Source organism: Giraffa tippelskirchi, chromosome 1, assembly GCF_054371585.1.
Source record: "Giraffa tippelskirchi isolate mGirTip1 chromosome 1, T2T-mGirTip1v1.2.pri, whole genome shotgun sequence".
Lineage (NCBI taxonomy): Eukaryota > Metazoa > Chordata > Mammalia > Artiodactyla > Giraffidae > Giraffa > Giraffa tippelskirchi.
In genome coordinates this window covers 19225373-19240000 of record NC_137275.1, presented here as the reverse complement: position 1 = coordinate 19240000, position 14628 = coordinate 19225373, and the positions used below count along the sequence as shown (strand labels likewise).

Sequence of the window (14628 nt, the reverse complement as noted above, 5' to 3'; positions counted from 1 at the left end):
AGTCAAAAAATGACTGATAAATAAGAAGCCAGTAAAACATTTTTACAGCAAAAGCACAAAAACTGAACCTTTTATAGAAAGTTTAAATGATTAACTCTCAACACCACCTAGTATTATCTACAAGTAATTGCTTAACTTACTTTACTAAGACCAACATTGTGATATTTCTTTTCCATTATCTTCTTCACTGGTTCCTCTTCCTTAAAGGTAATAAAGCAGAATCCACGCCTCTTATTGGTCTTGTTGTCCATGGGGAGCTCTATGGATTCAACCTGATTATTAAAAAAAAAAAAAGTTGTAATACCTTAGTTTGCAAGTTTAGTGGGGAAAATGCACACAGAAAATAAGCGTTTGGCCCTCAAGCTCTATTCTGCTGTCTCTCCGTTTACCCCTTTAAAAAAAAAGTCTTCATATTAGAATATGCACTCCACCTAAAGTCTTTAAAGCTTTTTATTAAAAAAACAGCTTCCCAGGGCACTGATATCTATTACCTAATTCAAGGGTCACAAACTCAAATGCCCACCAAGCACAAGCAGGAGGAAACAATACATTTTTTAAAAATTTTGGCCGTGCCGCTCAACATGTGGGATCTTAGTTCCCTGACCAAGGATCAAACCCACACCCCATGCATGGCAAGAACGAAGTCTTAATCACTGGACCACCAGGAACACCCCAAAACAGTCAATTTTAAGAGAAACAGAATTAAAGTAACTGTGTTTGGGAGAATATGGGGGAATAGTGAGAACTGCTAAAAACTATAAAGAACATTTGAGCAATCAAAGATGGAAGCTGCCACACTTTAATCTTAGATGGCTGTAACCAAACCATGGTTAGATGATTGCCAAGAAGGTAATCCCAATGTTGTTTGATCTTACAAATACTGAAGAAAAGGTAAATGCTCAGATTTTTGCAAGCATTTCAGTGCCTAAATACTAACAACAAAACAAGCAATATGTCTGTCTCAGTCATACGAAGGATGTCTGCTGACTGTATCTGGGTCTACAGACTCAAATTTCTCAGCTTTAAATCATTAATTCACAAACAGAAGCTCACTAAGTCTCACTATATAATTAATTATTCATAAAATCTGCACATATACATGTACTTAAATTGAGAAGGCACTACACCATATTTTTAGTTTATTTCTTTCCTATTCTCAACTGAAGCACTTCCTTGTATATCTCAGGTAATCCAATCTGGATTTCTTCCTTGTTTACAGTTTTATTCCTTCTACTAATCCAGTAAATTTCAAAATAAGAACACCTACTTTAAAGTCTTTGTGTACACTGTGCCCAGGGACACTGTGCACACAACAGCTCCTCAATAAACTAGAACAGGCAATTTAACCTTCAAAGATACTGCTCTGAAAATACTACTAATAAAGTATTTATACCATCCTTGTTTCAAAACAAATCACATCTGTCCAAACTTCAAAACAATTTTGGAAAACCCAGTGAGAAATCTATAATGTGACAACTGTATTTATACTAATTTTGACAAAACAAAACAAACAAAAAAAAACGGGTCAAATATTATCACATACCTCACCAAAACCACCAAAGTACTCCCTTATTTTCTCTTCAGGTGTATCTGGAGAAAGGCCACCAACAAAAATTTTTTTAACAGGCTCTTTTGTTTTCATGGCTTTGGCCCTCTTAGGATCAATCACCTTCCCATTCAATTTATGTTCTTTCTGATCCATGACCTAAGGAAATTGAAGTTTTTCATTTGAAAGATGTGTATCTTAACTAAAGTTCAGAGATTACTTACTAACTTAAGAATAACTATAGTTAAATAAATATAGCTAATGCCAGACATATGTTGACCAGTTCTCACAGTTAAAGTGTCCAACTGTGGTGATGTGACATCTGCGAATATATACTAGTGTTTAAACCTCAAGGTCAGTTAAGAATGAGCAGGGTTAATCAATACCAGAAAATCATCATGCCTTTCTCTCTCAGCACTATGAGCATGACTGCTACTTCCCTGTAGCCTTAAGACTGAAATGTAAAATGATTCCCTCAAGTTTCCTGCCCACAGATTTCAACATCTGTACTTCTGTGAACGTTGTCACAGCACATCTTTCCAATCAAGCATCTTTAAAGGTTTTTAAATTTAACTTTAATATATTAGAGCCTGGCACATGAAGTATTCAGTAAACAATTCTTCCATCTGATTGTTAAAATGTATCGGCAAAAGCCATTATCTTTTCCTTCATATAAGCACAAAGAGGGAAATCACAAATAATGGGCATATTAATTGTATCAAACTATTCACATATTTTATCATTAACTGATTAGAATACATAGCACACTACCTTATCTACACTCTCCGACTCTTTAAATAGCACAAAGCCAAAACCCCTTGATCGCCCTGTGATAGGATCTAACTTCAGAGTGCAGTCTACGACTTCACCAAATTTGGAGAAGTAGTCCTTCAGATCTTTCTTTGTAGTGTCCCAGCTAAGGCCTCCTATAAACATTTTCCTGTAAAGACAAAAAGCAATATTAAAATGCTAAAAAGTTTTAATTTTGCCTTAAATATCCACATCAATAATATACTTTCCCCAAACTGCACCGATTTACTGGGCAGTATATTAAAATGTCACTCTTCCTACATAACCACATATCAAGAACACCCTATTACAGTTTTGGAGAGTTTTATCACTACTGCGCCTGCATAATTACAAGATAGTGAGCAAGCAGCAGATTTATTTCTTTTGACTTATCAAAAAGATAAGTGCATCCCCAAGGTAAGAAGAGAGTATACCATCTTTCTTAAATACTGGTAATAGCAAAATACAGAATTTCACCTTGATATTTCTCTTCCAAATCTTTATTAAACTTATAAAAAGGCTATGCAGTTCCCGCTAATCACAGCAGCTACCATGTGCTTACGCTCAAGTTTCTTTCCTAACAGGTCTCTCATTAATAAAACTCTTAGCACAAAAAATGAGAAAGTCTCACAATTAAGTTGTAAACCAAGTTTTTGGATGTGCTAAGAATCCTTAATAAAGACAAAAGTAATCACATAAGCAATTTAATGAACAAAAAGAATTATCCACTGAAGCAAAACCCACTATTAACCTAGATGATTTATTTCCAGTAGAACCTCAGTTAACCAGCAATAAGATATTTAAATCTTTAAAACGCCACAAGTGACAGGCGGTAAGTGGAAACCACCAAGACACTTGAAAGCCAAACTACACCCCCCCCAAAAGAAAATTTAACATGAAGTTTTATTTTTATTACAGCAAAAGGTCATAAAGCTCAGATCTGGCAGCTCTGTGAGCCCTCTGACTTCTGCCCTCTTTACCCACTCCCACAAAAGAGCTAACATTACCTCCCCTACCTTTGAAGAGACTGGACTGAAGATTGTTACTTTAAGGGTAAACTGTCAGAATTTGTTATGTGAGGACTAAAAATCAATTTCAACACGGGAATAAAATCATGCTTGGTCAACGACTTTTATCTTTCTAACTGCAGTGGGTCAGAGGTAGGGGCAGCGGGGGAATGTGGTGCTAACTTTCAGCTCTGGAAAGAAATTAAAGCAAGAACATCTCTATCTTGTGGGCTTCTTAGAATTTTGCCACTAAAACCAATTCATTCAACAAGAGGACAAAGTCTTATCTCTAGAATAAGATCCTGCTTCTGCTTAACTTAAAAATGCCAGATTAACTGAGGTGTTACTGATCTTACTATTTTATCAGTCTTGTTCTTACTTCTAATGATAAATTTAACACAAAAGAAGTCACTTTAAAGCATACAGTGTGCTTCCCATTTAAGTTAGGTTTTCAACTTGTACCTGTATTCTAGAATTGGACTATTTATATGCTTAATATTCAGAATTCTAATAAAATTTCCACACTCTAAATAACTTTTATTAACCCTTTTTGTATTTTATAATCAAAGGAGTATAACAAAACACTCATAATGTACAGGTATTTTTAATGTTTATGGCTAATTCCATGGGGAAAAAGTTGAGGTATTTTCAATGACATTTTCTTTCATATCCAGTGAGATAATATACAGTCCAAGTTACTTAAATTGCTTTAAGCACTTTTATTTTTAACCTAAAGATCCAGAGTAGGTACTTTCATAGATGAAAGTACATTATCAACATTTACTCTTTCAAGGTGAAGAGGACACTGCTATCTTTTTCATGAGAAAAGAAACTGACTATAAAGCAATGACCTCTTACTCAGATATTCATGGGACGTTCTTGATAAAAACAATTTCAATTATGTTAAAATTTAGCTATTAAATTACTACTTTTGTGACTATTACAGAAACTTTCCATCAATAATTTAACAGTTTGAAATTATTTCAACCTGAAGAGAATAAATAAAGAAGCCATTTTTAAAAAACTAAAATTGAAAGGCAAGAAAATCGTGTGTCTGTCTGGTCTGTTTCTTAGATACTGAGACAAAACTAGTTTTGATTTTATCTACCCAAGGCAATGTTTTATTTACCCAAGGCATAGTTTTCATTGTGTCAATTTAAAATCAATAAAAAAGTTACAAAGAAATAAATTATAACACCAAGAATGAGGCACATTCTATTATTCACAAACCCCAAACTTTCTGTCAACATTAGAAATCAGTTTTCTTAAATACTACATAAGCATACTAATTCATCAATTGGCCCATTAAGTGTTCTCTAGAGAAACTGCACATTTTAATAAGTCCTGAGAATCAAAAAATAGTTAAATGTGCCTACCTTAAGAGTTAAAAGGTTACTCACTGAAGAGGCTATCCTTCTCAAACTAATAGTCAAATCCCATTTATCCAGAACAGCAAATGTCCTAGACAACTGTAATTTATAGATACTCCAGAGAATGATGACTGTTCATCAAAAAATCAGAGCAAAATATATAGTAATAAAACTTTAGCCATCCAGCACCTTTACAGAATGAGCCAGATAGTCCACCTTCCTTCAAGCATTGCCTGTTTTCCTAGTCTCTCAATTGTTTAACGTTCAATTACTTGGAATGCCCCTGGATGGAATGGCAACCCATTCCAGTATTCTTGCCTGGAGAATCCCATGGACAGAGGAGTCTGGCAGGCTACAGTCTGTGGGGTCCCAAAGAGTTGGACATGAATGACTGAGCAATTAACACCCTCTACTTGACTTTTTTTCTTTTTCCCCTACAGCATACAGCACATACTCTTCTGCTGTAATCATGATTTAATACTCACTGAGTCAGTCACAACTGACACCTTATGCTACTTGTAGCATGCCTACAATCTTCTGAACTTTTTATTAATGCATTAAATGCACCTTATTTCTTGGCTCTAGCTTTCTTAGTTCTAGTTTTCAGTTTTGCCAGATTAATCAGCAGCCGCTATTCTAAAATGCTCCCTACTCCATTTTTGGGGAAGTTAGTTGGCACTTGATTTTTTCTCGTTTTTGGTAAAGTAACAGTAAACATCCTCTGACCAAGAGTTTAACTGGCTCTTTTTGAGACAAATTCATTACCATTTTGGCAGCCCCAAAGCACCCTTCTGCTGCTCTAATAAGGCTGCTGCACAAAACTGATAACCAGACAGGTGGATATACTACAATGAACATACTGTACCAAATCCATCCCATCTTTACTAAATGTAACATATTAAATCCATCACATTTTTATTCAGTAGACATACCAAAAATATAAATGTAACAGATAAGAAAAAGCCTGTTATCTTAATTCTGGATAAATGGGAACTTATTTTAGCCTCTCTATAATATGACCATTCCCACATATTTTATATATCTTACGTAAAGCACAATATCTTGTATGTCCAGATTACCTTTGCTGCCTTGAATGCAAAGACTGACTTTTAAGTTACTTTCACCCCTGCAGAGATATGCAAACATTTTACAATGAAGGAGAACTGGACTTTCATAAAAATCCTGAGCAGTCAAGTTAAACCTACAGCACAGGACTTGTTCAAGCAGCAAAATTGGGTACCTAATACCACAAGTTTAAAATCTGATCCTTACCTCTAAGTGAATCAATAATCCCATTCATCTACAGTATCTACAAAGTTTAATTTTTTAATCCTATCTATAAAGTTATTTAGCATCCCAGAGGCAATACAGTATACAACTTAAAACACCTACTGAACAATTAAAATATCCTTGCCTTATAGATACTGACATTATACTATAATATTAAATGACAAGCATTGCAGATAACTCTCCAAATGAGACGTGAGGGTGCTTTGTGGGACATTCTCTTCTAGAGGAAGTAAATTTAGAGGCACTGAGCCAAGCTACTTGGGGTTTAAATCCCTCCTCCAGAACTTGCTAGCAGTTTACCTCAAGCTATCTGCAATAAGGATCTAAATGGCATGAAACATGGTCTGACACACCCTAAGTGCTCAATAAAAACAAATCACTATTTAGAAGAGTAGAGCACAAACTAAATATAATTATTAAATAATTTTTTCATTTATTCAATGACTTGAATTTTTTTAATCTGCAAGAGCTAATGAAAGTTTCCAACATTAAAGGGGTATAGGCCAGCATGAGTTTTATATAAATGGATCCTAAGATTATTTTTAATGCTGAAGACTTAGCCTCAAAACTTTAAATATCCCATATAAAAAATACAGACAGGAAATTAGGTTGTCTCTCTTAAATAAAATGTAGTTCCAAATTCACACTGACTTGTCTGTACTCTACATAAATGCCAGTAACTTTAGTAAGGAAGAATTTCTAAATATAAAAAGCAACATGTATGGAGCAGTAATGGCTGGTGGAAGCTGTTCTGTTTCTTCCCATCTAAGAATTTTATTCTCAATACTACTGAGGCCTCTAGGTTTAAACACTCCAAACTAAATAGTATTTTTTATATAAAAATACTTCCCCTAACAAGGCTTTACTGTCAAACACCCTATTCAAGGTAATACAATTATCATTACATTTCTTTCTAATTTTGGAAAAGGGCAGAAAAGTTCTCCAACTTTTAAAACGTCCCAACAACTTGTAATCTTCCATATGTAGTTTCATAACAAATTCTGACAGTTTAAAAACTACAACAGAATATCAAACTGATAATACATTTCAAGTATGTAACATGACTGGCCAATTACTGTCACCTTTTAGAGTAATGTCACTCAAGCACAAACACTAATCCTTAGTTAAATAAAATTTCTGGTATTTTATCATTATGTCTTTACAATCCTAAACTATTAAAAGTTATTGATAATAAGAATCTTACTAACAGATAAAAAATGAGTATTTATTTTTCCTTATAAAATACAGATTCAGTTTAAAATTAAGTCAGCAGTTACCTAAAACAGGGAGGGGTTCATTTTTTGCAACTAGATACCACATGGTATCATTTTAGAATCTGTATTAAATACCCCTGGAAATGGCTTGACAAACTTTTAGCAAGTCAATAAAAAAAAATTCTTCTAGCTAATGTAGAAATAATGATCTTATTTCTTCATACTTTGAATGAACCTAAATGACTAAAAAAGACAACTGAGTTGAAATGTAATAGCTAATAAACATGAAGAGTTTTTGAACAAACTTTTTGTTTAACCCAAAATTTCCCCTTTTCATTTCATTCCCAAGCAAGAATGACATCTTGTATTTTTGCTTTTAAAATAAACTCTCAATCAACTTTATAAGGTAAACGCTGTTCTACCTAGAGATCAAGATTCTGGTTAACTGAGATTACTACACGTTCACATTTCTTTATCAACACTAAACTCATCAAATGATTTTCACCTTTCTTGATGGAACTTCAGAATCTTGCAATGCTTTAAAATCACAATACTTTTTAATAATGTAAGGGGAAAAATATGTAAGATTCATTCCATGACATTGTCTGTTGATTGCTTTTTGAGTACACTGGCTGATAGATGGTTTCATCTATCTTTCTCATGAGACTTGGGGTAGGGAGACACAGCTGGGTTTCCTGGCTGTTTGGGTTTTGTGATAGCTTCAAGTCTAGATAAGCAGGAGCTTACAGAACATGACCCAATACTTAAAAAACTATCACCTTGATTATTGGCCAAACACTGCCAGTAATGAGTCTCCCCAATCCACCCCCAAACAATCTTAAATGTCTAGCTCCAATGTACAATATAATACTCCAGAAACTAAAACATGCTTACCTTTACTCCACAGGAGTAAACCACTGGCAGTATCAACTATTAAGGCACAGGATAAATACACACAAGCTATGAAAGCAGGCTATGTAGTCAATCTTCCTGTGGTGAGCAGTGTTTCCATCACACAGATCAGCAAACCAAGTAACAAACATGTTATATTACCTGAGACCACACTGTTGGAAGTGAAGTAACAGAAACAGATCCCACGCTTCCAGCATCCAGTTCAGTGCCCTATCTACTAAAACGTTGAAGCAGAACTAAAGTGAAATAAAACTTCAACTAACAAAAGTTGTTTCATCACTCCATTTGTGAATCTGCACACACTCAAGGTGCAATTTTAATTGGAATGGGGAATAAAATTAATTCTATTCCTTTTTAAATGTTTTCAAGCTAAAACTAATCACCCTCAATATTGGTCATGAAATCACACACAATGGTAAATTCAAAACTCTATTAGGGAACTCTTACAGATGACACAGTACCCAGGTAATGTTAAAAGAAAACAAAAAAAACCCCACAGTAAACATACACTTAATTTATAGAAGGGGCCTTTATAGAAGGGGCCACAAGTATATTCATCTCAAAAAGCAGCACTTATAAACTGATCTTCAATGATATTCTCCAATTCCAAACCCAAAAGGTCAGGTGATTTTAGTATCCTGGTATTGGAGTAAGAATGTGAAACGAAGAGAACTCAGTACTCCTTCCTTTCATATTCATCATCTTAAGATCTGGGGGCATCCATTTCTGCAATTTTAGCCCTGGAAAGCTGTCAAAGGTTCCAAAGAATGCTAAAATTCAGTCTACTCAGTATCTCAACTTTATAGTAAACCCAACGTACTGAATCCAAGGTCAGTCAATTTGGCATGAGACTACTTTATCTAAAAGTAACTATTCTTCTACAAAGCAATGTTCAAGATGCCCCAGAAGCATGAGGACACAGATTATAATCTCAAATATTTAAAACAAAAACTTGTTAGGTAGACCCATTTCTTAAAAATTAGATGGGTGACAACCTAGAGCACATTTAATTTACAATATTCTCAAACAGGAAGAATCATACTTAAGTTTATACACTAATAGTTACAGTACTAGATCAATCGTCCTATTACTAGGAAAGTATTGTTATACTTCGGCTGATAGACGAATAGGGGGTTATTCCGCTTCTTGTCTAATCCAATGAAGGCAAGTCAATGCACCTACCCTGTAAAACCGTCTGAATGTTAACAGTTATTATTACAGCTCCCCATGAATCATTAGAATGTAAAAACTTGTCTCCAGGTAGCTTGCTATACATGGGATGCGTTATTTTACCAGACGCTAATTTTAGAGCATCCACAAGGATTGTAGCCCTATAGAGAAGGAGTAAGTCCACACCAAAATGGGAAATTCCAGTGTAGTAGTTTCTAAGTAAAAACTTGGGATGTTAAAGTTGGAAAGATTAAAATGAGGTGAACTCAGGAAGGCATTTTACTATGGAAATAGTCTAAAGGTCCACAGTAAATTGTGGAAACCCTTTATTCCACTAGAGGTTTAATAAGCATGTCCTCCTCAAAATACTTGTTTATTCTTACATTAAAAATAAACAACACTTCAGTCTACAATAATTTAAAGTACTTTTAAGATGAAATTGTAATCATTTTATTCTCAAGTTAGAATTGTAAAAAGAAACACACAAAGATGTGTTTAAGAAATTAAATTTAGATAATTTTGTATCTAGTAACCACTATTTCACTACTATTATGAAACTGTTCCCCAGTTTTCCTCAAATTGGGACACGCAGAAGAATACATAGGGTGGCAAGTGCAGACACCAAAAAGATTATAAATCTTGAGGGATTTGTTTTGTTTAAGAAACAGTATGTGTAAAGCACGAGGCTAACTAATGAGACAGTAATTTTTTCTGAAGTCAAATTACTAGACTTTAAAAATGAAAATATTTGTTAAAGACACAAAGTAAATTTCATAATCTAAAATTGTTAACTGTAAATATTCAATTGTCCAATTTTCCTAAGAGATCACTCAAAAAACTTACAAAGTTATAGTATCAGGTAACAGAACACAAAAATTATCGCAAAGTCAAAAAAAACAAGCAAACTTTATATCTAAGTGTATGGTCCTTTCAAATTACTGAAAATAATTGCTTACATAAGATGAAATAAGTAATGGAGCAGTAAAGTCAAGTACAGTTATAATTTACACTTATTTAGTTTGCCACTATTACCTAGAAATGAAATTCAACTATCAAAGGGCCAAACAGATTAATTTCCATCAAAAAACTTTTATTTGGTATGTCAAACTTCATCTCCAATATAATACTGGACAGATTTCAGTGAAAGAAAGTAACAGTAATAAGCTCCTGTAAGATTTAAATGTTATCCCAACTGGGCTCTTAGAATGTAGTTTCTACAGCTATAGGTTAACTACCTGCAATTTACCTGCCCTCTTAAAACACAAGTGGTAGTAAATACAAACTCTTAGAAAACTCAAATATAACCTAAAGGCTGAAATAGTGACATCTGGAGAAAGGGAGGGATAAAAAGAACAATAATCTACCAGACTTCCAAAAGTCATGCAATTGCGAATATAAGTAAACCAACTGTAATTAACATTCCAGCCACATCACACTGAACATCTAAAAATCTGATTTAAGCTGTAGTGGAAAGCCACATCAATATGCTCTAACATTAATGTGCAATTCTTATTAAAGCTGTGTTTACAAATATGTTTGGTGATTTTTAAAAAAAACTTCATTTTTGCATACATATACACAATACTACTTTAAATATTGTTTTACTATTGACATCTCCAGAATAGTTCAGTATAACATGCAATATATTTTAAACACACAATACTTCATATCAGATAACCTTCACACATAGCATTAAAGTTAGAATTACAACAACAAAAAAATTTTGTCTTAACAAAAACAAATCAACTTTAAATTACTTTTTCTTGCTCACATAGAAAACATCATTACTAATTATATTAAGCTTTAATTGGCCAAACCACAAATACATGCATTACCACAGACCAAAAACCATGTAATGGCATCAATGTTGCCCAAAGATCACACACGATGCCTAAAAGGTTTTATATCCCAGGTACAAAATATCCTACTGTACTCAAGTCTAGAATTTCCTGGGAATTATTGGGCAACTAACCAATTCACAGCCTCCACATGTTATGACTACTGAAACCTTTATAATACAGAAATAAAATGTAAAAGTTTTACCATTCTTCCCGCTGTGCCGTCGCTGCTTCAGAGTGTCGTGGGGAGGAGTTTGAATGGCTAGGGAATTAACAACCGGTACAGCAACCAATCAAAATTCTAGTTTTAGTGTTTGACATGTTAGGGTTAAAAACTTTAATTCATTTACACTCTAGTTCAATAGTAGATAACTACAAAGGCAGCTGCTTTGTGATTTGAAAATCAGAACAGAAAGCCTGCCCCAAACAGTAAGTTAAGCAATTAATCATTTGGCTGCCTCTGTCCAAAGAACAGTATTCAGAAAAAGATCAAAATGTTAAAGGCTTAAGTTTCCAAACATTTTAACATATCCCTTTCTTAAACTAAGTCGTACATAATTCAAGATAAATGAAGTTCCCCATCCCACCTCTACTCTCCCAAAGCCAGCAATCAGCAAAACAGCCCCACACAAGTCTGCCTCGGCTGAGAATATTAAATCCTGTATCCAAAGGGCTTCTCTCTCCCGCTGCAAAGCTTGTGCTTTTTCCCAATAAAGGAAACCGTGTTTTCTAATATTGGGTTAAAGCGATATCTTACTGTTTTTACCTTCTACCAACACCTTTCTCCTTGTTACAGCGGAAAAAAGTTCACAGACACATCCCCTGCCCCAATTACAAAAAGTAATGGAGGCGTTAACCCAAGATGAGCGATCAGTAACGGGAATAAGAAAACTCAAACAAGAACCTCGATTTAGTCCCTCCTGCTAACTCCTGTATTATGCTCCCGGCTCCCAAATGCTGCGTTCTAATAAATACTATGCAGCTTTAAGTAATACACACAACGTATTCCAAATGGAGAAAACAACTTACTACTTAAAAACCTGCAAAAAAAAAAAAAAGCCACAATACAGGATTTGTTCGTTTTGAAAGAAGGCTGGTGGACCTCCTTTTAACTTAAGTGGGTGAGAGCGGGAAGGAGAAATCAAGAGAGACCAAAAAAAGGATCCCGGGCACTGGGTGGGTTGTAAAAACTGAAAACCGCCCAGAAGTAGTAAGGTAAGAGTACTATCTGTACCAACAGTCGGGGAATCCAATAGCCGAGGGCGCGAAAAAGGTGCGCGGTTAGAATAACTCTGCGGGGTGGGGGAAGGGCAGTCTGCAAGCCGGAGGTAGAACAGCTCCAGTCAAGCGCAGGCCCGCCGACCAGGAACTTCAGGAAAGCCCTGGCAGCAAAACCAACGTACCAACAGGCGATCGGGCAATTTCACCGGGCCCAGGGGGTTCCGTAAAGCTGAAAAGTAGGGACTATGTGAGCAAGCCGTTGGGTGATGGTGCATAGAGGAAAAAGGCGAAGGTTGAGGCGAAACTTTACTCAAAATACTAAAAAAAAAAAAAAAAAAAAATCGGCCTGAAGCCGAGACGGGAGAGGAGCAGAGCTGGACAGCCTACACACTCGCCGAAGCATGTGTTTTGTAAAGAAAAGCATCGTCTCGGGATGCTGCAGTGAGAAGCTCCCAATAACCCTTAGGTGTCCAGGCATACAAGCTTTCTGTCTGATTGCGTTTTTTATGCCCAGGACTTTTAAGAAAACTGGGCAGCGAGAAGACACCGGGATTAGAAAAAAGGTACCCCCTCGACAGGCGGGAAAAAATTCCGGCGGCTAAGTCGGTGGGAGGAGACCCGAAGCGAGGGAGGGAAGGAGGGCGGGCCGGAGAGCAGCATGGTGACGGCTAAAGGTGGAAACGTGTGTGATGGGGGAGGGGGCGATTAGCAGGCTGGGGGAAGAAGGAAACGAAAGCCCCGGGGAAACCAGCGTAGAGAAGGGGAGGACAGTGCAAAGAGGCTGCACGGGCGCCTGGAGGGCGGGCGGAGAGCGGGAACGAGGCCTAATGGCGGGGGGGGTAGGAGGGGGAGGGGGGATAGTTGGGCCTGACTATCCCGGGCCGCCCCTTACTCACCCTTCATCCTCCTCGTTCTTACTGGCATCGATCTTCGCCCCCTCCGACTCGGCGCTGCTCCCTTCGGTGCCGCCGGCCGCGGTTCCGCCCCCGGTCCCGGCTCCACTTCCCGCCGCTGCCGCTGCCCCCTGCGCCGCCGCCACCATGGCTCCCTCCTGCTCGCCCGCCGAGCCGCCTACCGCCGTTGTTGCCGCCGCCGCCGCCCCGTCCCCGCCGAACTGCTCCTCCGACATGGTGCTACTGCCTCCGCCGCCGCCGAGACTACACCCTCCGCTGCCGCGAACCGAAACTAGCAGCAAAGTAATCCCCGCCGCCGCGCGCCCGCTCTACCGCGCGAAGCACACAACAAGGCAGAGAAGGCGCGCGTGGCTACAAAGGCTCCCGCGCCTCTCCCTGGCCTGCCCCCCTCGCCTCCCACTCTCGCGCGGCGCGCACTCCCGCTCTCGCCCGCTGCACTAAAAAAGAATAAGCAGCGGCGGCCGCTCTTGCCTCCTCCTCGCTTTAATGGCGCCGCCGCGGACCACCTAAAATGGCCGACGGAAGAACGGCGCGTCCCGGTCACGTGACGCGCGAGCGCGCCCTTTGCACCTCCCCCGTCCCCTTTACCGCTAGTTTTTTCCTCCCCCCGCTTCCTCTTCGGTCCCGCCCTCTAGCTCCCTTTTATACCTTCCTCGCACGCGCAGCGCCGCACAGCGTGGGGCCTTTAAAAGGAACCGGAAATGGCGTTCGATAAGACGGCCGCGCGGGGACCATCGAGAACAAGGAGCGCTGTTTCGAAGGCGCGGCTAGAGGGGCCCCTTCCTCCGCCCCCGCTTTTCCGAGGGTTCCTGGTCGGCTCCCCCAGCAACCCCTCCCGCACGGCCCAGCTGCGGGCGGGAGGCGAGGCGTCGGGCCGGGGTGTGGTAGCACCTCCCGGAAGGCGGCTGTGCCCTGTGCGCCTGCGGATTTGGAGTGGGGGAGGGAAGGCGCGCAGCCGGCGGCTCCCTGGGTGTCAGCGGTGCCCGCCAGGAAAGGGAGTCGGCCCGGAGGTCTCGACCCTGTCCCGAGGGCTCCTGGGGACGCCTGGCTCTGGGTGGCCTGAGCGAGGCGCCCCGGCTGGCCGCCCGCGGGCACGGACTGCGGCAGCTCCTCCGGCCGCCGTAGTCGCTGGCGACCAGGTGACATTTTGAGGGTTCCCCGGCTGCCCCTGCTTGCCAACACCGTGACGGGCCGACTAAGGTTGTTGACGATGAGGGAGGGCTGCCTTCATTTTAAGATGTACTTCCCAAATAAGTTACTTGCTTGCCTGCTTTTCTCCTGAAATTTTTCGCCAGAAGAAGTAGGTAACTTACGTGCTTTGCTGTCGTTGAGGATCCTAAAACCTACCACGATTCTT

General features: G+C 38.8%; 1 protein-coding gene across 10 annotated transcripts in view; it reads right to left on the bottom strand.

The window, feature by feature from the left end:
• HNRNPD (heterogeneous nuclear ribonucleoprotein D) overlaps positions 1-13775 on the bottom strand; it is a 17133-nt gene extending 3358 nt beyond the window's left edge. For 5 of the 10 annotated variants that reach the window (XM_081583560.1, XM_081583616.1, XM_081583570.1 and 2 more), the window contains exons 1-5: positions 13254-13775; positions 11342-11398; positions 2318-2486; positions 1544-1705; positions 141-272 (exon numbers count right to left, since the gene is read on the bottom strand). In XM_081583560.1, the coding sequence (XP_081439686.1) occupies positions 141-272; positions 1544-1705; positions 2318-2486; positions 11342-11398; positions 13254-13486 (753 nt within the window). In that variant the 5' untranslated portion in view covers positions 13487-13775. The remainder of the gene's footprint in view (positions 1-140; positions 273-1543; positions 1706-2317; positions 2487-11341; positions 11399-13253) is intronic. The other 5 variants (XM_081583587.1, XM_081583634.1, XM_081583594.1 and 2 more) reach the window with 1 other exon arrangement.
• Positions 13776-14628: the final 853 nt, after the last annotated feature.